The 27,251-nt window shown below is 55.9% G+C and overlaps 3 protein-coding genes across 5 annotated transcripts; 2 read left to right on the forward strand and 1 right to left on the reverse strand.

Moving 5' to 3' along the window:
- Positions 1–1,783: 1,783 nt before the first annotated feature.
- Positions 1,784–12,023, forward strand: PLA2G3 (phospholipase A2 group III). The gene is given in 11 exon segments (XM_061465666.1): positions 1,784–1,991; positions 9,664–9,830; positions 9,833–10,138; positions 10,187–10,191; positions 10,255–10,386; positions 10,520–10,542; positions 10,545–10,611; positions 10,859–11,199; positions 11,202–11,232; positions 11,362–11,493; positions 11,673–12,023. Coding segments are annotated over 11 exon segments (1,611 nt in total). The 3' UTR covers positions 11,872–12,023.
- Positions 12,024–12,473: 450 nt separating this feature from the next.
- Positions 12,474–22,444, reverse strand: INPP5J (inositol polyphosphate-5-phosphatase J). 3 transcript variants are annotated; one of them, XM_061465685.1, is made up of 12 exons: positions 21,675–22,444; positions 20,644–20,754; positions 19,033–19,141; positions 18,134–18,250; positions 17,888–18,063; positions 17,226–17,337; positions 16,730–16,839; positions 16,204–16,393; positions 14,543–14,680; positions 14,014–14,106; positions 13,677–13,781; positions 12,474–13,545 (listed from the first exon to the last, which is right to left on the reverse strand). In XM_061465685.1, the coding sequence occupies exons 1-12, from the start codon at positions 22,427–22,429 to the stop codon at positions 12,931–12,933; spliced, it is 2,631 nt and encodes an 876-aa protein (XP_061321669.1). In that variant the 5' UTR covers positions 22,430–22,444; the 3' UTR covers positions 12,474–12,930. The 3 variants fall into 3 exon arrangements, with proteins under 3 accessions (XP_061321669.1, XP_061321670.1, XP_061321671.1); XM_061465686.1 differs by having other exon boundaries at positions 13,284–13,553; positions 21,675–22,358; XM_061465687.1 differs by having other exon boundaries at positions 13,325–13,531; positions 21,675–22,358.
- A 2,446-nt stretch (positions 22,445–24,890) lies between these two features.
- SELENOM (selenoprotein M) lies at positions 24,891–26,791 on the forward strand. Its single transcript, XM_061465688.1, has 5 exons — positions 24,891–25,255; positions 25,334–25,369; positions 25,465–25,499; positions 25,932–26,010; positions 26,102–26,791. The coding sequence occupies exons 1-5, from the start codon at positions 25,013–25,015 to the stop codon at positions 26,312–26,314; spliced, it is 606 nt and encodes a 201-aa protein (XP_061321672.1). The 5' UTR covers positions 24,891–25,012; the 3' UTR covers positions 26,315–26,791.
- The last annotated feature ends 460 nt before the right edge of the window (positions 26,792–27,251 follow it).

Below are 27,251 nucleotides of genomic sequence, written 5' to 3' on the forward strand. Positions count from 1 at the left end.
AGCACAAGAGGGACGTGGAGCTGTTGGACTGAGTGCAGAAGAGGCCACGGAGCTGCTGCGAGGGCTGGAGCAACTCTGCTCTGGAGCCAGGCTGAGAGAGCTGGGCTGGGTCAGCCTGGAGAAGAGAAGGCTCCTGAAGGGGAGACCTTAGAGCAGCTCCAGTGCCTAAAGGGGCTACAAGAAAGCTGGAGAGGGGCTTTGGACAAGGGATGTAGGGACAGACCAAGGGGAATGGCTTTAACCTGCCAGAGGGGAGATTGAGATGAGCTCTTATGCAGAAGCTCTTCCCTGTGAGGGTGCTGACGTGCTGCCACAGGGCACCCAGAGAAGCTGTGGCTGCCCCATCCCTGGCAGTGTTCAAGGCCAGGTTGGACACAGGGGATTGGAGCAAGCTGCTCTAGTGGAAGGTGTCCCTGCCTGTGGCAGGGGTTTAGAACTGGAGGAGCTTTAAGTCCCTTCCAAGCTAAACCAGTCTGGGATTCTGTGAAAATTATATCTTGGCCCTGCCTGCCCAGAGAACCTCTGGCTTAGAGCCCAGAAGTGGTGATTGTCAGCCCCAGAGGGTGGGAGGTTATAGGATGTCTGTGCATGCAGTGTGGCCACAGTGGAAAAGGCAGTCGCAAGGCCTGAGCTTGTGAAGCTGTTCTGGCCCTCCAAGTTGACTGACATGAACACCAGTATGAACTGAAGCATGTGGAGGTACTGTAACTACTCAAAATAAACACAAGCCACCTTCTGCTCACCACTTCAGGGATACTCCAGTAGTAAATAAGGACGCTGGAACTGGATAGAGGATGTTGATAAGAAAAATCAGATAGACCTTTTGCCCAAAGTTGTAAATGTAACTGCAAGGCAGAGACAGATGTGCTTGGCTAATTGCTTGGAAGCATATAAATATCATGTAATCCTTGTAATAAACGATCCAGCTTGTACTCTACCTATGGGTCCTTGCCTTCCATCCTCACAAATGGCGCTCGAGCAGGGACTTGATGGAGAGCCGTGACTCAGTGATCGGTGAGGAAGCCCAGCCAAACCCCAAAAGAGCTGTCCAGCAATTGAATAGTACCTCTGATTGAGGTGAGCAGCTGGGAACATGGGGAACTCAGTATCTCCCGAACACAAATCAGTGTTCAGAGTGCTAATAAAATTCCTAGAGAAGAAGGGGATTACTGTAAATGAAGACAGACTGAAAGACTTGTTAATATGGGTCTCGACCCATGCCGCTGAGGTGACATCAACTAATATTTATCAGAAGAGAATATGGGAAAAGATTGGGGTCTGCCTCTAGGATGCAGCCACAAGGGATGATATGGCAGCCCCCAAATTGCTGGCCGCATGGCGCTCAGTCTATGAGGCACTTGACGAGGCAGCACAGGAGGCATCGGCAACATCAGCCCCTCCTGTCCCAACAAACAACACTCCAGATCCTCTCGACCCATGGCCAGTAGACCCAGAAACTGAGCCAGATCTACTCCCGCCTGACCCTGGCATTGGCTGTCATGAGACACAAGCTTTGCTGGTACTCACGTACCCCCCGCGCATATCGATCTGTGGGAAGATATCCGCCGGCAGGCTGCAACAGCAAATGAGCCAGCCAAAGATGACCCTTTTGATCCCGACCAATCGACCCTGACAGAGAACCCCACCTCTACCCCCCTGACCCGCATGATATGTGAAAAAAACATTTAAAAAGCAGCAGAAAAGCAAGGTGCTGTGAACCTGCCCCACAGCCTGAATGCTCCACATCCTGTCCGTCACGAGGAGAACCGTGGGCCGGACGGCGATGAGGAAAACGGCGCTCCCGCGGCAGCCGAGTGGAGGCTGCAGCGGCGGCTCCCCTCCGGCCGAGGGGCTGCGCCTGGTGGCGGCGGGACAAGGAGCTGCGGAGCACGGGCGCGCCGCCTCCACCTCCCCGTTGCCGCGGCCTCACTCACTCGCCCGGCGGCGGCAGCAGCAGGCTCCGGCGGGCTCCCCCCATTGCCTGCCCGCGGGCAAAGGGCTGTGATACTCGCCCGCCCCTCGCCTTTGCTCCGGCAGGCGCGGGTACGCGCTGAGCCCGCCAAGATGCGCGCTGCGGGGCGGCGCGGGGTCCACTCCTCCCGGTGAGAGGCGGGAGGAAACCCAGCCTCTGCCCCGGAGGTTTTTCACCCCCAGCAATGGTCTGTTAACAGAGAACGATTCAGTCAAACACGCTACCCTTCAAAATAGAGCTGCCATGGATTTTTTGCTATTAGCTCAAGGACATGGTTGTAAAGACTTTGGTAGAATGTGTTACATGAACCTGATCATTCTGAGTCTGCCCGTGAGGCAATTCAAAACCTAAAGGATGGAGTTCAGAAGTCGCGAATGGACAGTAGCTGGAATTGGCTAGAGAGTTTGCTGTCAGGATGGGGCATCAGTGCATGGTTGAAAGACATTATTAAAATTGTGATAAACACATAAATGTATGGGCTTTGGCAAATCATAGGTGTGGTTATGTGGATATAACTGTACGAGTTTACAATAACAGAAACAAAACTCGCTAAAGACACAAGACTAGACAACAAGTTAAAAAGGTTCAGATCTCTTGATCAAACCGGAGTCACATAGCAAAAGAATTTGTAAAGGTAAAAAAAAGGGCGGGGGGGGGGGGGGGGGGGGGGCTTGATATAAGGAAAGCTAGCGTCTGGAAAACATAAAGTACTTTTTTAGCTTAACTTAGGTTGTAGAAAGAGAACAATGTTTATGTTGTAAGTCTGTGGAATGTAGTGGCCCCACAAAACATGAGTTAATTGTTCCACACTAGTCTTCTAAAGTATCTTTAGTTTTAAAGAGCAATGCTTGTGTTGTAAGTCTGTGGTGAGATAACAGGATTTAGTGGCCCCACTAAACATGAATGAGTTATTTCACACCATCCTTCTACTTATCAGTTAGTTTAGAGACAGAGCCTCCCAAGCATCTGCTAGCTTGGGATACTCCTTGTCTGCCCATCCTGCAATAAATTTTGCAGGAAGGTCACACTGTTTTAAATCTTTGCTAGTTCTCAGAATAATTACAGATATAGCTGGTTGTGTGATTGCTGGGGGGTCCAACTGTGCCAGAGGTGAAAAGTACACTGTGAGGAAGACTGCTTACTTCATCTTGAAGACCCCTACTCACAAGAGGAAGACTGTTTACCTCATCCTCAAGACCCCTGCCCACAATCACCACAGAGCAGTGCGCAGACACCAAGAGGAGAAGACTTATGATAATAAATTCTTGAGGCTAGTTATAATATCCCCCGCCCATACGTGGGAATTATGACTATGTATGTAACTAATGTAATAGTGAAAGTATATAAACCTGTAACAAATGCTAATCACTTGCGCCTCTGGCTACAGTCATGTGCCCAGCGCTGTTGCTTTTGCTTTATTGACTTTGTCCCTCAATAAAACCTTGTTATCTTGTTTAGAGGAGTGAGCTGGTATTTCACAAAAATCACAGCAGCCTGTGTAAAAATCTTTTTATATATTTTAATCACAGTTCCTTGTTTAATTGCTTGTATAAATTGTTTGATTGCTAAGTCTATTAACAATATTTTGTTAGTTTATAAAGAAGGGGGAGATGGGGGGAATGCTGCACAAGAAGCTGCGCTAGCAGACCTGGATGAGAGCCCAGACATCTGGACTCTTATCAGCCACAAACCTTGGGAGAAGTGAATGGGACAAGTCGGGAAGAACTGGAGAAAGAACATCGGGTGGAACCGAAGAAAGAGCATCAAGATAATTTCTGAGGACTGTAAATTTGGAAACAGGAGGATGCTTAAGACAAGACAAAGAATGTGTAGTCAAGGGGAAGTGGAAGTGAGATTGTAACGAGTAGTGATAGCAAAGAACTATTTTAGAAATAATTATTCAAGCAAAGGTGTGTGGACAGTAATGTGGTTGGCTGAAAAAGTGCGTGATCAATAAAATTGTTTTGTGATGGAAAAGTACCAAAAGAACTAACCGCTACTAACCGCTAAGCAGAATACTATAAAATCCTGTAAGCTCACTCAACAAGGGATTTTGTTTGTAGCCAGAAACAGAGTCCATGCCTCAGTTGCCACAAGATCAGGCCTGGCAAAGGGTGCTATCCCATATAAAGGATGGCCCATGTGCAGTAGGGACCTTAGGTATGTTTATCCCTAATAACACTATGATAATAAATAAACGAGGATTGTGTTCTCGAAGGTCAACGCATGCTTTTCAGCTGAGTTGGGATGACAAAGTAAATTTTTGGAACCCGGGTGAAAAAACAGCTACTTCATTTTCAGCTGCTGGAGTAGCTAGTGCTCAAGCTTTAGCAACATTGAATAAGTTAGGATGTTGGCTTCCTAAACAAACTAATGCTACAGCACCTGCTCTCTCTGCTTTGCTCACTGATGTCGACTCTATTAGGCAGCAATCAATTTTCTCCTCTTAGCACATGGGCATGGGTGTGAAATTTTGGAAGGAATGTGTTGCATGAATCATAGAATCATAGAATCATTAGGGTTGGAAAGGACCTTAAGATCATCTAGTTCCAGCCCTCCTGCCGTGGGCAGGGACACCTTACACTAAATCATATCACCCAAGGCCTCGTCCAACCTGGTCTTGAACACTGCCAGGGATGGAGCATTCACAACCTCCCTGGGCAACCTACTCCAGTGCCTCACCACCCTAACAGGAAAGAATTTCCTCCTTAGATCCAATCTAAACTTCCCCTGTTTAAGTTTTAACCCGTTACCCCTTGTCCTGTCACTACAGTCCCTAATAAAGAGTCCCTCCCCAGCATCCCTATAGGCCCCCTTCAGATACTGGAAAGCTGCTCTGAGGTCTCCACGCAGCCAGACCATTCAGAATCCATACATGAAAGTCTCCACAAGTTGAAAGACAGTATGAAGAAGTTAAGGGAAGATGATGCAGGGGGTGTAACTGGGTGGCTACAAAGTCAAAGGACTTTAAATGCTATAAAGGACGATTGATCTTCTTCTTTGCCCTCTTTGCCATCATATGTGTTGTACCTTGTTTGTTACAATGTATGCAGCGAATGTTATCCCAAGCTTTTGAGAGACATGTCTCTACTGCACTGATACAATAAGAAGGGGGAACTGGGGGGGTTTGAATGCATTGCAATTGTCAGAGACCATGGGAAGGAGGAACTACAGCAGGCAATTAAGAGTGACCCGTCCCTGACTGGTACTTGGAAGATGTTGGAACTGGCAAGGAATAAGGATGTTGGAACTGGATAGAGGATGTTGATACGAAAAATCAGATAGACCTTTTGCCTGAAGTTGTAAATGTAACTGCAAGGCAGAGACAGATGTGCTTGGCTAATTGCTTGGAAGCGTATAAATATCGTGTAATCCTTGTAATAAACGATCCAACTTGTACTCTACCTATGGGTCCTTGCCTTCCATCCTCACACTAGGAGTAATGCAGACATACATGCTGTAACTTTTTTAGCCTTTTTCTGCTAGATGTATTATTATACATCTAGCACAATACAACACTTCCCACTGCAGGCACCTAAAACTCCCCATCAGCTGCAGAAGCTCACAGTCAGATCCAATATACACAATGCTAAGCAAACCTGAAGCATACAGGAATTTTTTTCTCTTGTCAATCTACTTTGGCTCCTTCATCTCATTTCCAAAGAGATGAAAATACCAGTACACAGTTTACCTTGGACACCAAAAGAAAGGAGACTGTGCTTTCTAGAAAGCACATGGGCCTGATGGTGCAGGTAGAGTATGCCTGTCTTTAGGCAAAGTGGGTTGAGCACCTATGGACACTGATGTAATCCTAGCCTGAAATGGAACCAGGGCTGCAGGGCAGGGACAAGCCAAGTCCATCACCCTAGTCTCTAGTCCCAGGTGGCAGCCAGGAAGCAGATAGATGCCACAAAAGCAGCAGAAGAGCCTGACTCCCACCACATCCCAGTGCTACCAGCTGATGGAAAGACTGAGCTCTGCTTCTGTCAGTGAGGCACTCCAATACAGCAGGCCAGGTCAGACGCACTGAAGGCACTCCTGGCTGCTGTGTGCTTAAGAAGAAGCCTGACAGGATGGCCCACGTGTGGGGTCTTGTGCCCCACGAAGGAGGGGATCCAGGTGTGACAAAGATGTGACATGGGGCCAGGACTCAACCCAGGTTCTCCTAGGAAGAGGTGCATGGCAGATGTGTTAGCACATTGGTGGAAGATATGTCCACTGCTGGCTGGGGAATGTCATTCATTCCACCATGTCCCAGAAGGGGATGGAGGGATTTGTGAGTGCATGGCACAGTTCACACAAGCCCTCGAGTCTCCCATGGGTTTGAAAGCTGGTTGCATTTATAACCTCAGCTCAGATGCGAAGTAACTGTACCATCCCTTTGCTTGCTCCAGCTCTTGTTTTGGCTTCCAGCCTTTGCAAGAGATTTGGTTGTGTAAAGTTGTTTCTCTGCTCTGCCTTCTGTATCCAGAATACCCTGTGGTTATCCTCCTTTTTATGTCCACAAAGCTGCAAGTTCCAGCTCAGGGCAGTGGAAACCAGAAAGACTTTTATGCAGTACTACAGGAATTGCTTATGCGATACCACCACGGGTATCCCACATGAAGGGCAGTGTCCCACGGCAGTTTTTGAGCCAGTTATACGTTTACATGTTTATGTGTTAACATGTTCACATGCAGGACCTAGCTGGGGTCATCCAGGGCTCTCCAGAGCCAGCTCCCCTCCCTGCTTGTACTGCAAGAAGCTTGGGCTTCTCAGGGACTGTCCCAGACAGGGTAACAGCCCCTTCTCCAGAGAGGGGAGAGCTGTGCCTCACACCCACTGGGGCAGGATGCAGTTGGCAGGACGCAGGGTACACCCTCACACATTTGTGTGTCCACAGGAGACATGGACAAGGCCCCAGGACTAGCAGTCACCCACAGTCAGGACATCCAGCCCCTCCCTGCAGGACATCCCCACAAAAAGCATCACCCCAATGCCCATGCTGGCCTGGAAGTGCAAAAGGAAGGAATGAACCCTGCCATGACCCAAAGTTCAAGGCAGATAAGCTCACACGTCTCCTGCCCCTCCTCCAGCCTGAAGAAGCCCAGCCGCAGCCCAGACCAGCTCAGTAGCCTTCACCAGTCTTGCTACAGTATGGGATGTCTTTCTTGTATGGGAGACCCCCAAATGGGACATGGCATGCAGAGCAGAGTGTGTGAATCACTTCACCAGCCCATCCCTGCACACTTGCCAACGCAGCCCAGGACCTGCGTGCCAGCCTCACCGCACAGGACTGGGGCTACCAGCACTCCCCTACTCAGTGGTGCCCCAGGAGCTGTGTCAACTCCTTGGGCTCTCAGCCCAGTGCTGACCTTGCCTGTGACTTTGGGTCTTGCCAGTGGAGCTGGTGCAGGCCTGCACAGGGCTCAGACCTGCACCTGCTGGCCAGACCCCAGCCTCACCCCAGCAGTCAGCAGCAGGGCAGCAGTTGCCTGCTTAGACACTGGGGTGCCCTGTGGCGTGGGGCTAGCCACATCCCTCCCCACCTGCTTGGGGGATAAAGACTGGAACCTGGGCATCCTGCCTTATCTTCCATTTATGTTTCAGACAAACCCAAACTGGGTCCTGGGTCCCTGACACACTCACACACTTGGCAGCCAAGGCTTCAGGGTCCTGCCAGTGTGGTGCTATCCCCGTGGGGCCACTGCAGGACTGCAAGCACAACCCAGGCATCAGGCAGCCCTGGGGCATGCTGGGGGTGCAGCGGACAGGAGCACAGTGCAGGATGGCAGAGCCCTCAGCAGAAGAGCTCTGTGGTTCCTGGTGGGGTGGATGAAAGCTGGTTTCACTGGCACAGGGCATCCCCTTGCAGAGCCCACCCCAGCACCAGCATGCCAACCACATCCCGCTTGGTGAACACAGCCTCCAGGGTGGAAAGGTCCTTCCATGGGACAGGGGACATGTGAGCTTAGAGGTGGCCCACCGGGTGACACAGCATCTGGGAGGCCTTTGCAACACCTCAGGCCATGTCATGGGTGGCACACAGCAGCTATATCACTGTTGCAGTGGACTTTGCACTTGTCTGTGGCGTTGGCCTCTGTCCATGCTGTTAGGGAAATCCTGATAAAGTGAGAGAAGGCTCTGCTGCCAAACCCTGGCTGCCAGCCCCTGGCTGCCCTGCAGCACTCATGGGAGCATGGAGCTCTGCAAACGGTCCCATCAGAGCATAACCCCGGTCAAGTACTTAAAACACAGGCTGGCTCCAGAAGCAAGAGCTGCACTGGAGGAATCATGATGGCTCTTTCTGACTCGTCCTTCTCTTTCCAGCCCTTTATCAGCTCCCTGTTGGCAGAGATGAAGCTGGACCTCAGTGCATCACTTCTCTGAGGCAGAGCAAAAATCCCTGAGGAATGCAGCAGAAATGCAGTGGAATGGGGATTCCTGAACCCACTGGCCACCCTGATCAACCCTCCCCTGGGGCACAAGGCGGGGGGGAGTGGCTGTGCATGTGTGTGAGCACTGCCATGCAGCCCAGCCACATTCCTAAGGTATTTCCAGGAGATCACAGTTCCCAGATGGGAAATGTACCAGCATAGTCTGGGCCATCAGCTAGAAAGCAGATCTGCAGGGATGGATCTTGGGATCCTGCTGGGCACTGGCTGAGCAGGATCCAGGGATGTATCCTCACAGCAGAGGCCACCAGTGGCCCCAGCTGCAGCAGGACAAGCATTACCAACCTCTGGGAGGCTAAAAGGGAACGGTGGGTTGCTGTGTCCTCTCCAGTCTATGCCAGATCACCCAGGGAAGGCTCAGACTTGTGTGTCCAGCAAAGGACCATGGTGGTGGAAAGGGACTGGAGTAGCAAAAGAGGCTGTGAGAGCTGGGTCTGTTAAGCCTGGAGCAAGGGAAGTTTACAGAGAAGCTATTAACATATAGAAATGCCTGCAGGGAGGCTGCAAAGAGAGAGATCTCTTCTGGGCCCCTCATTGGATGACATTGAGGTGCTGGAGTGGGTCCAGAAAAGGGCAACGGAGCTGGCGCAGGGCCTGGAGCACAAGTGTGAAGAGGAACAGCTGAGGGACCTGGGGGGTTTAGCCTGGAGAAGAGAAGGCTCAGGGGAACCTTATCACTCTCTGCAACAACCTGAAAGGAGGATAAAGCCAGGAAGTGATTGGTCTCTTCTCCCAAGGAACAAGTGATGACAAGAGGAAATGGCCTCAAGCTGCACCAGGGGAGGTTTAGACTGGATATTGGGAACAATTCCTTCCCCAAAGGATGCTCAGGCACTGGACCAGGATGCCCAGGGCAGGGCTGGAGTCACTGCTCCTGGAAGTGTTCAAAAATGTGCTGCTGAGGTCCTCAGTGACATGGTTTAGTGGTGGACTTGGCAGTGCCTAGGTAAAGGTACTTGCATACACCCACACGCACACCGCTGCGCCAGCGCGGGTGCCCCAGCACCCTCCCGGGAGCTCTACCCCACAAAACTGACCCGGGGGTGTCCGGAACCGGGTTGCGCAGGGCGGGGGGTACCTCCTGCATCCCGCTCCTCCTGCTCACCTCCCACGGGGGGGGACGGGGCCGGCGTGGACCAATCAGCGTTGTGCCCACCGGCCGGCTGGCGCGCGGTTAAAGGGGGGTGCGGTGTACGGGGGGCTGCGCGCCCGCACGGAGCTAGCCTGCGCGGTACGCGCCCTTCCTGAGCCCGGCAGCGCTGGTGGAGAGCGCCTGGGCTGGGCGGGGCCGTCCCCGCGCCTGCTGGGTCCGCCGCGACCCCCGCCTGCAGCGCCCCCCGCCCGCCGCCCCCGGTGCCGCACTGAGGAGGGACCTGACGGCGCTGGGGCGGCGCCGCGCGTCCTGTGCCTAACCCGCGCCGCCGCAGAGCCTCCGCGCCGCCGCCGGCGGGGCTGAACCTTTCCGGAAGTGCTGTGGTGCGGGGCCGGTGACTTGGTGGGGAATGCTCGCGAGCTGGCTACTGAGTGGGGAGGGCGAGGAGGGAGCAGCGGTCAGGCGCACCCCATCCTCCCGTCGGGGCTGTCCTCACCGACGCTGCCCGTAGGTCTCTTCCGCGGCCCCGACCGGTGCTGTCGTGAGCACGATCAGTGCTCGGCGCAGATCACGGCGCTACAGTTCAGCTACGGCATCCACAACTACCGCCTGCATACCATATCCCATTGCGAATGTGATGTTTATCTTGTTTAGAGGAGTGCGTATTTCACACCAGGTGCCCCGAAGGCCGGGTCCGGGGGGTCACACACCCCCCGGGGCCGCCGAGCTGCTCACCGCCTCGGTGTGCCCTGCAGATTCCGGCAGTGCCTGCTGGACCTCAACGACACCATCTCCAACATCATCGGAGTCACATTTTTCAACCTGCTGGAGATGCCGTGCTTTCTGTTGGAGTGCAAGGAGTGCATCTAGTGGCACTGGTGGGGAGGGTGAGTGCTCTGGTGCTGTAGCCCCATGGCTGAGCATCTGCTGCAGCAGCCCTGGGCATGCCCTCCCCTGCCGCCACCGACTTGGCTGCAGCAGAGTGGGTGTACAGGGCTTTATGGCATGTGATGTTCCCAGGTGTGAGCGTTATGGTGTAGTACCCTGGCCAGGGTGGTGCAGCAGTGTCAGAACTACAGCCTGCCCCCAGAGGCGACTGGCAGCCCTGCTGTGTAGCCCCCAGGCAAGGGAGGGGAGTTCTCAAGAGTAGGGCACAAGAGCCTCTGAGTCAAGACCCTCAGCTCTACCAGACACAGAGACCTGCTACAGCCCAGCAGCCACAGGGACCAGGTACCTTGTCCCCCGTATCCACCAGGGACAAGGCTGAGCCCACGAGCAGGCACAGTGGGGGCTGGAGGCTATGACCCCAACAGCAATGACCATGTTGCAACAGGACCTTGCTGGAGGAAGGTGAATGCCTGGAGGAGCACTGCAAGGGTCTAGGGGCTCAGCACACCCTGCCTGCCCTCAGGATGGCAGCATCCAATCCAGCCCAGCTGTGGAGTGGTGCAGAGTCCCCCTGATAACTGTTGTGGCAGGGTGCAGACAGCAGCAGGGTGAATGGGCACTGGGGGTAGAGCATGAATCACAGCTGGGGTGTCCCAAGGTCTCAGCGCATGTTGGTTGTGTGCTGGGGGTGCCCCTCACTGCCCTGCTGTCCTCAGGCCTGGGCAGGGTGTGCAAGAGCTACAAGCACTTGGATAAGTGTGAGCACTAGATTGTACCCAGCGAAGTGAAGTACCAGCTGCACAACATGGAAACCTGATGCTCTTCCACTGCAACTGCACTCACAGGTGTGTGTCCAGGAGGAAAAGGCTCTTCCCACCATCACAGGGCACTATGTGCAGATACTCTGGGGTCACACAAGGTGGGCTATCCAACCTGGCCAGCAGCGGCTGACTGCTGCCCTGCTGTGCCCACAGGTTGGCATGGTTCCTGCACAGGATGAGGGACCTCAGTGACATGGAGCTGGCTTTCCTGGCAAACCACATTACCACAGACTGCTTTGTTCTAGAGCCACCCACTGACTGCAGCCTCAATAAAGGTTCACAAGTGTGAAGGGTCACACAAACATAAGCCTGTGGGGGCAGCAGGGTGTCCTGGCAGGGCTGGATGCCAGCTTGGTGTGAAGCTGGTATTGCAAGCGCTGTCCTCTACTGTGCCATGAGTAAGGCTGGAGTGGAAAGGAATGGATGTGAGTGGCAGTGTTGCACTGAGGCTTCTTCAGCACCAGTATTGCAGCAGCCCAGGCTGTGCTAGTACCTGTATATCATCTCAAAAAGACCCTGAGACGCTAGGATTCTTTGCATGTGAACTCCAGGGCCAAGCATCCAGACTGGAAGACACAGCACAGTGGTGTCACTCTCTATGAGCAATGCCTTTCGATGACCTTGAAGCAGAAGCGTCGTGCTCAGTTTCACACCATGCCCTGATGATGCCTGAGTACCGCTTCCTGTGGGGAGGAAAATGTCCTGTGCTGCAGCCATGAGGTGAAGCTACTCAATTTCTGGTTCCTGAGACAGAGGATGTCACAAGGTGCAACTGCTGGGGTGACTGCATGGAGCTGGGGGTGCCACAGCTGGAGCAGGTGAAGCAGATGGACTGAGAAGACTCTTAGGATGAGGGGGTTGTGTATGCAGCAGTGGCTGCCATCCATGAGCATCAAAGCAGGTGGAAAGGAAGAGGAGGGCTTGGGAAAGTGGAACCCCACCCTCTTTAGTCCCTGTTGTTCTCTGGGGCACACAGGTTCTCCCAGGCATGGGGGACAGCACTGCCCCCAACCTGGGTTTGTGCCTCTTCAGCTGGGCCGGCTGAGCACTGTGGTGTGATCCAACCCCCTTCCACAGCCAGGGTGGGATGGGCACTGGTGAGCTGGGCTGGCTCTAAGGAGGGGTTCAGTCCCTGTGTGCAGAAGATGAATACAGGATGGTCTGAGTGTGGTGCCAGGGCAAAGCCTGCTGCCCTCCCTGCACATGCTGTGGTCTCCACAGCAGGGGCTGATCCTGCCACCTCTGTAGTAAGCACAGTGCAGCAAGAGTGGGCAGGATGGTTTATTTTGTCGCTTGCACTAAGTCCAGGCTGAGGCACAGTGGTAGCAGCAGGGAAGGAGCAAGCTTTGATCTAAGGGGTACCCTGGGGCAGTCCTTGCTCTATGCCCATCACCATTGCTACCAGAGCCCTGTGCTCCTGTCCCACCTCATATGTGAAGCCAGCACTCCTCCCATAGGACCAAAGGGTCTTGCACTTTGAATCTCAAGTGGACTCTTCCCCCCACCATACTAGACTAGCCTTGCCTTCCCCTGTGCCATATCCCAGCTCTACCAGGCCCAGGACAGCAGCTCAGGCTGGAAGGACCACAGGGAGGCCTCTATTGCAGTAGTGAGAAATCACTGCAATAAATAAGGGGGAAGAGGGATGTCTCGGCAGGAAAGTGGCAGAGGGAAGCACACAGCAAGCACACTACAGGGAGGAAGGAGACAAGGGTCACTGTATCAGTGGCCCAGGGCACAGCTATGGCTGTCCAGCTCCTGGGGGCTGCTCCCCTCCTTTGGGGAGGTCCTGCAGCCAGGGGGGCTGGTGGGACTCTGGCTAGGGTAGCTCTGGTCTGTGCTCTCCCTCCGCCGTCCCAGAGCTTGGTCGATCATCTCAAGGCGGAGTGCAGGCAGCAGGCCCAGGTTCCTCGGGTCAGCCCTGGCCAAGGGGCTGTCAGCAGAGACATGCCAGGGGCCACCTTGCTCCCGCACAGTCTGGTAGAAAGAGCTGCCCTCCTGGCTGCTGGCTGTTCGCCCTGACTCCTTGGCTTTCACTCCACGGCACCCCAGCTCCTCCTGGGGCAGGTGGATGGTGGGGATGTCCCCAGGGATGCCACGGCGGCTCTGGGGTGAGGGGCTGCGGCTTGTACCCCTGTCCCGGCTTGATGGCCGCAGGATGAGGCCCTGGAACTTGGCTAGGCTGGGGCTTCGGCTCCGGTGCCGTTTCATCTTGCCTGGGCTGGGGCTACGGGACTTGGGGGCCAGCAGGACAAGTGTGCTGTCATCCTCCTCTTCTGAGCTGCTGCCTGAGCTGTCTGTGGGGCTGCTGCCCTCCTCTGACCTGGGCAGGGAGATCTGCACCCCTGCATCAGCGCTGCTGGCTGATCTGGGGCACCAAAGCCACTGTCCTCCTCCAGCCAAGCACCTTATGCACATCACCCCCGGCCTCCCTCCACCCCTCACCCTTGCCTTTTGGCCATGCTGACCTGGAAGGGCTCAGTCACACCAGCAATGCTGCTGGAGGTGTTGCTGTAGTATCCAAGGATGTACTCGCCCTTCCCCTTGGGCAGGGCCTCCTCTGAGAACATCACCTGTAGCGCAGAGAGAGATGATGGGCACCAAGGCTTGGCACAGGGATGCCCCCTCCCACCTCCAGCCCCAGCCCAGAGCCAATATCCCTTACTTCAGGAGAGTAGACCTGCCTAAGGCTCAGCACAGAGTAGTAAGGAGGTGCCAACTTCTACCATCAGGAGCATAAAGAGGTCCCCGTCCCCCCATGATGGGACATGTGCCCAGCAGGACAGGAGGGTTGGCCCAGCTCACCTGTGCACATGGTTGCTTCTCCAAGCAGCGCTCACCATCATCGCTCCTAGCCCAGACATACGACACGTAATCCTTAGGGTGTCGAAAGCCCACCTGTGTGCATGTACATGGGAGAACACTGGTGCACAGGAACATAAGCCTTACTCAGCACCATCACCTCCCACCCTGCCTTAGCTTGCCTCGCTCTCAGCCCCCTCTCCTCTCAGAGCAAAACCAAGAGCTGCCTTGCACCCACTCAACAGTGCCCTGGCCCCCAGCCTCCAAGGAGTGCCAGGCTTTCGACCCTGTGGGGCCCACCAGGCAGGAGAAAGAGGGAACTACTGGATCTGAGCCTCCTGAAGCAGAGCCAAATCCTGCTGCTAGCCAAATCCTGGATAATTGCCAGGGCTTCCCCAGGGAAAGGAAAGCATAGAGCACAGGCCCATGCCATGCACCAGTGCCCACCATTAGGGGGTAGCTCAGAAGGAACCCCACAGTGCTGTGCAGTGCACCCCACTCCCTTCAGCCCCAGCAGCACCCAAGCCCCTACCCGGTAGAGTCCTATCCAGTCCCACGAGCTCCGGTGGAAGCCAGCAGCCATCTTGTACCTGACAACTGCTTGCTCAGGCCTGCTCCATTCATCAGCCACATAAATCTCAACCGGGGGCTTGTCTGTCTTGGAAGCAAACTGCAAGAGAGATGTACACCTCTGTGCCTGGCAAAACTTTGGAGCAGATTCTCCTGGAAGGCATGCTAAGGCACATGAAAATCAACAAGGTGCTTGGTGACAGCCAGCAGGGCTTCACTAAGGGGAAATCCTGCCTGACCAATTTGGTGGCCTTCTATGATGGGGCTACAGAACTGATGGACAGGGGTAGAGCAGTTGTTGTCATCTACCTGGACTTGTGCAAAGCGTTCGACACTGTCCCACACGACATCCTTGTCTCTAAATTGGAGAGACATCAATTTGATGGATGGACCACTGGGTGGATAAAGAACTGGCTGGATGGCCGCACGCAAAGAGTTGTGGTCAATGGCTCAGTGTCCGGCTGGAGATGGGTAATGAGTGGTGTCCCTCAGGGATCGGTGTTGGGACCTTGTTCAACATCTTTGTCGCTGACATGGACAGTGGGATTGATGCACCCTCAGCAAGTTTGCCAATGACACTAAGTTGTGTGGTTTGGTTGATAGACTGGAGGGAAGGGATGTGATTCAGAGGGACCTCGACACACTTGAGAGGTGGCCAATGCCAACCTCATGAAGTTCAACAAGCCAAGTGCAAGGTCCTACACCTGGGTTGGGGCAATCCCAGGCACAGCTACAGGTTGGGCAGGAAAAAGATTCAGAGCAGCCCTGCGGATAAGGAGGATCTGGGGGTGTTGGTCAATGAGAAACTGAACATGAGGCCGGCTTCAGTGTGCACTTGCAGCCCAGGAACCAACTGTGTCCTGGGCTGCATCAAAAGGAGCATGACCGAAGGAGGTGATCCTGCCCCTCTACTCTGTTCTCATGAGACCCCATGTGCAGCACTGTGTGCAGTTCTGGTGTCCTCAACACAAGAAGGACATGGAGCTGTTGGAGCAAGTCCAGAGGAGGCCACGAGGATGATCAGGGGCTGGAGCACCTCCCGTATGGAGCCTGGCTGAGAAAGTTGGGGCTGTTCAGCCTGGAGAAGAGAAGGCTGCGTGGAGACCTCATAGCAGCCTTCCAGTATCTGAAAGGGGCCTACAAGGATGCTGGAGAGGGACTCTTCATTAGGGACTGCAGTGATAGGACAAGAGGTAACAGGTTCAAACTTAGACAGGGGAAGTTCAGGTTGGATGTAAGAAAGAAGTTCTTTACTGTGAGGGTGGTGAGGCACTATCACAGGTTGCCCAAAGTAGTAAATGCTCCATCCTTGGTAGTGCTCAAGGCCAGGCTGGACAGAGCCTTAGGTGCCATGGTTTAGTGTGAGGTGTCCCTGCCCATGGCAAAGGGGCTGGAACTAGATGATTTTAAGGTCCTTTCCAACCCGAACTACTCTGTGTTTCTATGATACACAGTAAGGAAGGGCATGCCAAAGAGCTGCCCCTGCTGCCCACGGCACCTGTCTAGCAGCCCCCAGCCATGGTGACAGCTTACCAAAGTAAGCCCCACACACCCCATCATAAGCTGCACACACAAGCTGCGTGTCTCACCCCTGTGTGCCCACTGGCCCTGGATGGTGCTCACCTGCACTGCAAAGATGGCAGCTACTGGCTTGTGGTCGCTGACTGTGTACTCCATGTGGCTGCAGTAGCAGAGCTGGCTCACTGAGAGGACACTCCGTCTGGGCCGGTGCCCACCCATGCCAAGCCCAACACTGGGAGACTTGATCTTCCAGAGGATGCGGTCAGTCCAGGCAGGTTTCCGCTTCTTGGCACTGCAGGGCACAGAGGGGCATCTCTTGCCTGGCAGGGGCCAGTGGGCTCCACCCCAAGCTGCCTCCCCCGGTACTACCACACGCACAGGCAGGGGACGCAGCTCATCTTGGCACACAGCTCAGTGCAGCTGCAGGGACAGACCTGCACTGGCACCAGCACAACAGTTGCGTCCCAGCTTGCCAGCCCCAGCCTACCCCATCCCCCCATCTATCTGCACCAGCATCAGTCCCTGCCCCACCAGCACGTGCCCTGGCTGGCATCCGTGCCCCACCTGCATCCCTCAGCCGTGCCACCTGCTCCCAGGCCCAGCACATACCTGAGCTTTGCAGTCCTACCTGCTGTCATATTTGTTGGTGCCTACATCAAACTTGAAAGTGGGTGGGAAGTTCAGGGGGCCCTCCTGAAAACCACTGAGGACAGGCCAGGTGCTTTTGGCAATATTCAGCTGTGGGAAAGAAAACAGGAGCACGCCAGCCCCTATGGCCAGACCCCCCTCTGCAAGCCCCGCAATGCTTCTCCACCGTTAGCACAGTCATCCCTGCCCCACTGCTGCCAGCCCCACACACAGTTCTCAGGGTTTGTCCATGCCATGCAAGCAGCAAGTCTGTAGTCCCCCAGCTCTTCCTAACATACTGCTAAAAGAAACATATGCCCAGCTCCCATAAAGACCATCTTGGGACTGTGTTGCCCTTTCCACACAGAACCAGGGCCTTTTGTGTCCCATGAGCAGTAAGGGCACGTCCTGCCAAAACTGCCTATACAGCTGTGGGACAAGAGCCAACTGCCACCTGGGGCCTGGCTGAGGCTCTGCAGTGTGTCCATCCTTCTCACCTGATCCTTCTCCCATAGCTGGCTCAGGATGTTGCTGTCAATGGCATACTTCACAAAGCGGATGTCAAGGCTCTCGATGCGGAAGTTGAGGTCCCCAAACCAGAACACGAGGCTGTGGGTAGGAGGAGTGCAACAGGCTGGAAGGGCCGAGACTTATCGATGCTGGCAGGAGAGAAATATCCTGTGGGCAGCCTCAGCCTGTGGCACAGGTGGTCCCAAGAGCACCAGTACAGGTCAGCAGTTGGCTGACAGCTTGACCAGCAGCCAGGCCTGTCAGGGTTATTCAGGTAGGACCAAGAACCATCAACTAACATGCCCACCTTCCCTGAGCATTGATGGTGGAAATTTCCACAGCAAATCACCTACCGAGTTGGAATGCATAGCCAAGACACTGGGTCAGAGCCAGGCACTCCACTCACCACTTCCAAACTCCAATAGTGCCAGTATGGCAGGGAGCTGCTTCATGCCTGGACATGCTCCAGGGGAGACCAAGGATCTCTTTTAACACCTGTCCCAACATACTGGGCTGCTGCTGGGCCATGGGGCAGTTTTACAGCCCTGCAGGCAAAACCCTATCTCCAAGCTGTGCTGGGATTGAGGGAGTCTAAGACAGGGGCTGGCATTAGAGCCCAGACTGGGGAGCAAAGTGGTGGGGTACGCACTCATGGTCCAGGATGCCGCTGGCCACACGTCCCTCGAACTGCTGCATGTGCAGTATGGTGGCAAAGTCCTCCTTGCGCTGCTCTGCCTTCTCCAGATGTGCTGGCAGGTGGCAGTTCAGGAAGCAGACCATGTGGCCGAAGATGGAGAGACGAATACTCACCCCACCCTTGTTGCCCTGCACCGAGAGGATCCTGTGACTCCTTGGGAAGCCAGCCCCTCACCACCTCCCCTAGCGCTACACTCACCCAGTAGCCTCCCAGCCCTGTCCTTGTGCAGTCTGTCTGGATGTCCTGCAGGAAGGGGAGGTGGTAGTACTTGGCAAATACCAGTAGGATCACACCTTGCATCCGAACAGTGCTGACCTGGAATGGGGGCAGAGGCTGAAGCAGGAGGGTAGCCACAGCAGAGCCTGTAGGGGCAGGGACGGCTTCCCCCACCTCCAGGCCATAGGAGAAGCACCTCCATCCTTTGCATGCTCCCTGTCTTGCAGATGACTAATAGCACATTTTGTTCAGAGTTTACTAACACCCTCCTGAATAGAATCATGTAATGGTTTGGGCTGAAGGGACCTTAAAGCTCCTAGAGTTCCAATCCCCTGCCATGGTGAGGGACACCTTCCACTAGAGCATGTTGCTCGAAGACCAATCTAACCTGGCCTTGAACACTGCCAGGGATGGGGCAGCCACAGCTTCTCTTGACAACCTGTTCCATACTGACAGCTGAGATAAGCCCAGCAGCACCAAGGCTGCATATGCTCTGGGGCAAGCACCCTGGGAGTTGAACCTGCCCTGGGATCTGCAGGCTGCTGCCAGAAGCAAAGGCTTGTTCCCACATACACTTCCTTGCCTTGGTGTGATGGAGCAGGCAGCAAGTGTCTCCAAAGCCCCACAGGGGAAGCTCAAGGTGCAGGAAAGGGAGCAGGTTGGCAAAAGCTAGACAGCACGCTGGTGAGGTACATCTCTAGCCCTCAGGTTAGCCCCCACATGCTGCTTGGATAGCTGCAGGCTGTCCTGCCACCAGTTTGTGCTTTCCCACTGCAACTCCTCCCTCCATCCCTGCAGTTCAACTCTCCCTGTCTGTGGCCTACCTGCCCAACAGGCAGGGAGGGAACACCAGCTGCCCAGCCCCTTTGGGAACTCCTTACCAGGACAAAGTGGAAGGGGCTCAGCACATCCATGAAGAGCTCACTCCACTGATCTGTGAAGAGGGCATCCTTCAGGCGCTTGTTTATCTTAGAGTTCACTTCTTGCAGCCTGGGAGGAAAGGGACAGGTCCCATAGCCACACCAGGAAAGCATTTATGTCCAAGCTAGCAGGAGCTCCTTAGGAGAGATGCCAAAGCATAGTGTGTGGAGCAGAACCAGGGCAGGAAGGGCAGTTCAAGGAGGATCCTGGGTTTAGAGCACAAGCCAGCCATATCCTTGCTCCAGCAACGCTGGGCCATGTGTTAGCAGAAGGTATAAGTGGCCCTGAATCCATGAGAGGCCTTGGCCCTTTCTAAAGCAGGAGGAGTTCAGCTGCACAGAGCTGGGCAGCAGTCTAAAGCTTATCTCTAGGTGTAAGAGGGACTTATGGGACATTTCAGCTATATTGGTCTTTACAGAGAAGCCAAGTCTCACCAGTACTTCAGCACAGGGTGTCCAGATGCATCCTAGCCACCAAGCTCAGAGCAGCAGCAAACAGAAAGTTAATTAGCATCCTCCTGGCTCAGCAATTAATGAAGAGGGGGAAGGAGAATGTTCCCAGTGAATGGCAGAATCAGGAAATGTCTTTGCCCAGAAATACCAAGTGCTCAGGGCACAGAGACGTGGGTCAGAGGAAGGACACAGCCAGGGAGAAACAGCCTGGGGGTAGGGAGCAGCAGGACACTGTCCCAGCATGTCTCTTGCTGTCAGCTACACCCCTACCCCATCCATTCATGCTTCAATCTACCTCCACAGCTCCAAACTGCTGGCCTGCAAGGCCAAAGGGACCAGGAGACCAGCTCCAACACAGCATCATAGCTCTGGCAGACTCAGCCTTACACTGCCCCTTCCTGGAGCATGGAGAATCAGGGAGTCCCTGGGAGCCTCCTTGAGGCAAATGCAGCTCTTCCACCTCACACACACAGGCAGAAGCAGTGTCTCACTCCCTGAGCAAAGGCAGCATGTCTCTGGTCTTAGCAGGAATCCATATAGCACAGCAAACCTTGAGGGACCAGTGTGCCCTTAGACTCTGGCCTCACCAGCCATGCCAATAAAACCTCGCCACACTAACATGTCACTGCCTTGCCCAAAGTTAAGTGTTGCAAGGGGAACAGAGCCAATCCATCTATGAGAGAATGGCAAATTTGTGCCCTTGAGGCCTGCATACCATGGGCAAAAGATGAGATGAAGAAAACACTCCCAGAGGACTACAACAGGCAAGTTGAATGCCTCTGCAGACCTGACCTCAGGGCTGCCAGGGCTCATAGCAAAAGCAGCACTGCCAAGGCCCCAGCTCTGTATAGCACAGCCAGCTCCAGGCCCTTTGGGGGTTCAAGGCTACCTGGGATTCAAGGGTTTCTGTTCCTCTTAGCATTTCCATTTTTCTGGGACCTAACTCTCCATTACCTTTTCTGATATTTTGCTGCCTGCAATGCACACCTCTCCCTGCTCACTGTGCCCCAGAGGGGCTGGGCTGCAGCTCTTCCATTCTCCACCCCACAGGGCTATGGTAATCCCCCAGAAAGGGATGTGGTGCAGCAGGGGAGGGGGCCCTGCACCTCAGCCTCTTACCCAATGGCAATCACATCCACATCGTTAGTCTCGCCTGTGTTGAGGTGCAGCAGGGATGTCACATCATTCGGGGGCATAGCTGTGCCCACATTCCAGGTAACCACTGTGATGCTTGGGAGGACAAAGGAAGAACAGACTAAGACTGGGGTTCAGAGGTGTTCCCTGTTCCCCCCACCCCAGTTCAATCCCCAGCTCCACCAAGGAAGCTCTCTGCCCACAGCAGAAATGGCGACAGGTGAACCTCAGCTAGGGCATATACAGGAGATGGGTCCTTTCCTCTGAATTGCCCCATGACCTGCATCTTGGTGCAAGGCAAGCCCCACTATAACCCAGACCCCTGTGAAATTCTAGAAACCAACACAAAAGACCTTTTGCTTTCATCACCACCGACTGACACGGGCAAGCTAGCACAGCAGGCAGCCTGCAAGACAGGGTCTCCCTGGAAAACCGCTTCCCCTCCCTAGAAATCACACATCTCTGGGGCTCCTGGGGAAAAGAACCCAGTCTCAGCCCCCGACTCTGCCCAAGAGCTCAGCCAGTCCGAAACGCCAGGGCACCACACGTGACAGCAGCGCTGCGAGCCCTGCATCAGTGTCCTTCATCAGTGCAAAGCCACCATCAGTCGCAACACGAGCGCTGTTATGCAGCACGTACTAGCAGCCTGCAGGCTCTTCCAGCAGTGCTAGGTCAAATCTCAGTCACAGTGAGAATGTTTCAACAGCAAGGGAGGTAGTGCCACATCGTTTCCAGAGCTCCAGGACAGTGGGGGCAGATGATACCCACTCCACAGCCTGTGACATGCCACCCCATGCACACTGCTTGCACGGACAGTAAGCACTAAGCATCCTTCCCCCCACTAAACCTGTGTGTTCACAGCTCCTCATCCCAATCTCCTCCATGTGAACACCATTTACAGTGGGAAGAAAGGGGCGACTCCAGCCCCACAGGAGGCTGCACTTGCTGCTCCACAGCACTGGCAGCTTTGGCCCAGCATTGCTCCCGCTGCTTGTCCCCCCACAGCACCTGCTCACCGGAACGAACTGTCCTCCGGGCTCCTTCCCGAGCAGCCGAGTGCGTCAGAGGAATCACCAGCACTTGGCTGGCCGAGGGACCTCCCGAAGAGGGAGAGGTCCTCCGGCTGCGCTTTGGAGAGAGCAGACGGCTTGGACAGGCCCACCCTCCCGCTGGCGAGGAACTCGCTGGAGACGGCTTTGGGTAGCCCAGCAGCCCGCGGCGAGGAGCCCGCCCAAGCGGAGATGTGGTCGCTGGACTCGGCCTTGGGGAGCATCTCCCTCCGCTCGGCGGGCGGTAGCTTCCCGGGCACAGCATGCTCCAGGGGACCGAGCTCGGGGAAGGAGGGCGCTACGGGGGACTGCACGCCAGGCCGGGCCGGGGGGGCGCCAGGGCTGGGGGGCAGCAAGGCCGGCAACGGGAAGTTGTGGGGTCCGCCGGGCCCCTCGGGCTGCGCCCTGCCGACCTCCAGCGGCAGGGGCTCCGCGCCCCTGCCCGGGGCCCGCTCCTCAGGACCGCAGCGTTGCACCCCGCCGGGCCGCGGGCAGCCATACGGGAAGGGGTCGCAGGCGGCGTCCGACCGAGAGCTTCGGCGGGCACCCGGGCCACCGCCGCCGCCAAGGAAAGGCGCGGCCGGGGCCGAGCCGCCGGAGCCGAAAGGCACCGGCCGTGCTGGGGGGGCGGCGGCGGGCGAGGGACCCCACGAGGGGCCGGGCCGGGGCCCCAAGGCGGCGGCCGAGCCCTGGTCCGCGCTCCCGCGCCGGGCCGGCTCCATCGGGACGAGGAGCCCGAGCGGGCGACACCGGCCCCGGGCCCGGCCCCGCCGCGCCCCGTGATGTCAGCTCCGCGCACCTGCGCGAGCCTTAAAGGCGCAGGAGCCGCAAAAGTGACACTGAAACTGCCCAGCGCGCATCTGCCCACGTGACCGCCGGCGCGTGCACGACTGGCCTCGCGCGTGCATGTCTGCCCTCGTGCGCACCTGCCCGCGCGCTCTCTGTGTGTGCGCCGCTGCGACGCCGTGTCCCGGTGCACCCGCGGGCACTGCGGCGGGTGTGTCTGTGTCCACGGCACAACTGGAGCTGTGGGAGGTGCCGTGCAGCCCCACAGGTCCTTGCGTGTCACACGGTGCCTTACGTGCACAGGTTTGCGTTGGTGGGTGTGAGAGCAACAGGGGGCTGCTTCGGGTGTGCATATGCACTTGTATGCACCCAAAGGAGGTGGGGGACTTGGTGACAGAGGGCATGGAGAGGGCAGAGGTCCCAGACACCTCCTTACTATCAAGACTAGCCTTCAGGAGCCACAGAGCCTGGGAAAGGCTGGAGCACCATGTGGAAGAGGATCTTGCTGGAGAACAGCTCCCTGAGCCTTAGTGGGATGGACGGCACTGGCTCCTGTCATTGTGAGGCCACTTTCAATAACCTGTGATCAACTGTGGCAACTGGGAGAAGGCTGGAGCAAAGCAAATGTCACTTCTGTCTTCAGGAAGGGCACAAAAGAGGACAAAGGAACTAGAGCCCAGTCAGCCTCACATCCATTTCTGGAAAGGTGGTGGAACAGCAAGTTCTGGCAACCACTGCTAGGCACCTGGAGGAGTCAGAACAGCTTCACTGAAGGGAAGTTCTGCTTGACTAACCTGACCACCTTCTGTGATGAAGTGAGTGGCCCTGCAGATGAAGGGAAAGCAGTGGACATTGTCTACCCAGACTTCAGGAAGGTATTGACACTATCTTCCATCAGATCTTTCTAGATAAGCTGTTGATGTACAGGCTGGATGAGCAGACGTTGAGGTGGATTGAAAACTGGCTTGGTGGCTGGATACAGAGGGTGGTGGTCAGCAGCACAAGGTCTAGTTGGAGGCCAGTTAAGTAGTAATGCACCACAGGGTACTGGGTCCAGTCCTGTTAAACATCTTCATTACCAAACCTGTATGATGGAACAGAATGCACCCTCAGCAAGTCTGCAGATGACACCAGACTGGGAGGTTCATAAACAAGGGGATCATGCATCCATCCAGAGAGACCTGGACAAGCTGGAGAAATGGGCTGGCAGAAACCTTAAGAAGTTCAATAAATGAGAGTGCAAAGTCCTGCCTCTGGGGAGGAACAACCCCAGGTACCAGGGTATACTGGGGGGGCACCTGCCTGGAAACCAGTTCTGCAGAAAAGGCTTTGGAAAGATTATGTGGTGGAGACCACACTGACAATGAGTTCAGTGTGTTCTTGAAGCAAAGAAGGTGAATGATGGCTTCCTGGGCTGCATCAGGGGTGTTGTCAGCAGGTCAAGGGAGGTTGAGGAGGCATTGGTGAAGCCACCCCTGGAGTGCTGAGTCCACTGCTGGGCTCCCAAGAGAAAGTCCAAGAGAGATGAACATACTGGAGGGAGTCTAATGAAGGCCTTCAAAGATAATGAACTGGAGCAGTTATCACATGAGGAGAGGCTGGGAGAGCTGGGACTGTCTGGCCTGGAGTAGAGAAAGCTCTAGGGAATCTCATCAATCTGTGTAAATACCTGAAGGCAACAGGATGGAGCCTGGCTCTTTTCAGTGGTGCCCAGTGGCAGGACCAGAGACACTGGCTTCAAACTAGACCACAGGAGGTTCCCTCTGCATGTCTGCATTCTTGTAAGGTGACCAAGCCCTGGGCACCAGCTGCCCAGGCAAGTTGTACCATCTCCATCCCTGCAGAAACTCAACAGCCAAGTGGACAGTGACCTTGGGCAACCAGCCTTGTGTGGGCTTGCTTGAGCAGAGGCTTGGACCCCAACAGCCTCCAACCTCAAGCAGCCACAGTATGCGTGTATGCATGCAGCTGGGCGTGTGTGTAAAGCTTTGGGTGCACGCACATGCTACTACATTTGTGACTGCATGTGCTGATGTGTTTGTGCCTGTTTGCAGCTGTGTGTGCAGTTGCATTCATGCACTGGTGGGTGGACTGCATGTAGCTGTACATAGCTATGCATACAGCTGTGCATGTGTGCTCCCAGCTGTGTGTGCAGAGGGGCGCGAGCGTGCACAGCTGTGTGCATACACAGCCAGCCATGCATGCACACCCCTTTGCGCTGCACACTGTGTGTCTGCAATGTCTGCATGTGCATACTGTGTTTGCACGCTGTGTGTTGGGGTGCAGTCTGTGTGTGCATCGAGTTTTTGATGCGCGTTTGTGGTGTGCAGTGTGCACGTGTGCACATCCAAGTTTGTGGTGTGTGTGGTGGTGGTGTGTGGGGGGGTGTGTGTAGGAGGTGTGGGGGTGTGTAGTGTGGGTGTTTAGGAGGTGTTCGGGCGTATTTAGGGGGTGATGAGGAGCGTTTCCACGTGTTTACGGGGTGTGTACGTGCGTACACCCAGCCAGCCGCGCTGCGCATGCATGGTGTGCGGCTGTTGTCCGCCCGTGCAGCGTGTGTCCTACTGCGGCTGCTCGACGTGCGCGTGCTCCAGGCCGTCGGGGCGGGACCCCCCGTGCGCGCGGTGGCCGTGACGTGGCGTTGCGGGATGCTGCAGGCGCTGAGGCTGCTGCTGGTGTCGGTGCTGGCGGCGGGGCTCGGCGCGGGATCCCCCCGGCACCGAGGGGCTGAGCTGCGGGACCTGGCCCGGGGGAAGGTGGAGGTAAGCGCAGGGCTGGGCGGAGGGTGCGGGGACACCGTGGGCCGCCGCCGGCGGTGACGGGAGCGTCTCGTCCTCCAGACTTGTGGCGGGTGACGGCTGAACCGCCTGAGGGAGGTAGGTGCCGCCGGGTGGGGGATGGGGATGGGGTCCAGAGCCGCCCCACCGCTGAGCCGAGCCGGGCCGGGCCGGGCCGCCCGCTGTGCCCGCAGGTGAAGGCGTTCGTCACCCAGGACATTCCCCTCTAGTACCCGCCGGCCGAGGCGAGCAGCGATCTGTGCGGCTGCGGCCCGGAGCGGGCCTCTGCTGGGATGGGCGCTCCCATGGGATGGAGTGGGATGGGACGGGACGGGATGGGATGGGATGGGATGGGGGTAAAGGATAGAACAGGACTAGGCTGAGTGGGACGGGCTGGAGGACAGGACAGGACGCAATGGAGGACAGAATGAGGGGTGGGATGGAGGATGGGATTGTATAAGGGGTGGAGGACAGGATGGTTGGGCAGTGGTGTGAGATACAATGGGACAGAATGGAGTGGGATGCAGTGGAGGATGTGATGGGATGGAATGGAGGATGGGATGGGAGGGAATGGAATGTGACGGAAAGCAGGATGGGATGGGGGGGTGGGAGGGCTGCATGGACCTGGCCAGTACTGTTGGCTCCTTAACACACCATCCAGCCATAACCTGGAGATGAAGCATCTGCCTGGTGCTGACCCTGAGCTTGTGCTCCTCAGCCACCGATATGAAGAGCTGGAGGTTAGTGGACAGGGTGACACTTGCTGCCACAGCAGGGTTTGGGTGGATGGTGCCCAACAGGCACTGGGCTGCAACCCCTTTGTGTGTGCAGAGAATCCCCCTAAGCGACATGACCCGGGAGGAGATCAATCAGCTGGTGCAGGAGCTCGGCTTCTACCGCAAGGAGGCACCTGATGCCCCTGTGCCTGAGGAGTTTCGGTTTGCGCCTGCCAGGCCTCTGCCCACACTGCCACCTCCCCAAACTCCCACTGCTGATGCCGAGACCCCACTGAAACACAACGAGGGGGAACACCCAGACCTCTAGCGAAGGGTGCTGCAGCCGAGAGAAGTTCCTGCAGCCAGTCCCCAGTGTGCAGGGATAAGGACATCACAGCAGCTGGGGATGGTGCTGCAGGGTGGCAGATGTGCTCCTGTTGTTACTTGGTGCTGTGTAGCCTCTGCACCAAGGACTCCCTGAGCTGCCCCAGGGGTTTCATGGGCATTGTGGCCCTCTCAGGGGTCCTGTGTACCTGTTGCTGCCCTCCTTCCCCTGCAGACCAGTATTCCAGACAGGAATGCTGCTGTGCTCCCTCTCAGTGCCGCGAGGTTTAGCTGACTCCTGGTGTTGGGCAGCAATATCCTACCTGCGTGGGACAGAATGAAACCCTCAGCAGAAAGCCCCAGGTGCTGAGGGTTGATGTGCTGAGTCCTGGAGGTGGAAAGCTGTCCCCAGAGGGGTTATGTCTTTATGCCCCAGCAAGGTTGTCTTGTATGGAGCCCCCAGTAAAGCCTTTGCATACAATTGCCTGCACTGTGTCATCTTTCCAGGGAGGGCTTAGTGGGGTGCATCTTGCAGTGCTCTGTACTGGGTGCCAGGAGGAGCTGGGTGCCCAGAGGCAGGAGGGGGCAGCAGTGTCACAGTAGCTTGTTGCTGGCAAGCTGACAAACCATCCCGTGGAATAACCTTGCTGTTCCTGTGCCACTCCCTCCTCAGTGTGATGTATGGATGGGGCTTGGGATGAGCTGCTTTCATGGGGTACAAATACGAGCCCATGAGTGGATCCTGCAGTGCTGGAAACCAGCAGCTCTTGGTCATGGTGGGATGCTGATGGTGTCACTGGGCTCTGGGCATCATCTCTGAGCAGGAGGGGCAGCATGTGCCCTGCATCCCCCTGGGCTGGGTGAGCAGGGGGCCCACAGGCAAAGAGGTCTGTTGCAGCTAGCTGCCAGTGCTGGTGGCATGAAGCAGCAGTGTGGCCGGG

Source organism: Pezoporus flaviventris, unplaced genomic scaffold, assembly GCF_033815535.1.
Source record: "Pezoporus flaviventris isolate CSIRO_AGI_PZ_B2104156 unplaced genomic scaffold, CSIRO_AGI_Pfla_v1 ptg000041l, whole genome shotgun sequence".
Lineage (NCBI taxonomy): Eukaryota > Metazoa > Chordata > Aves > Psittaciformes > Psittacidae > Pezoporus > Pezoporus flaviventris.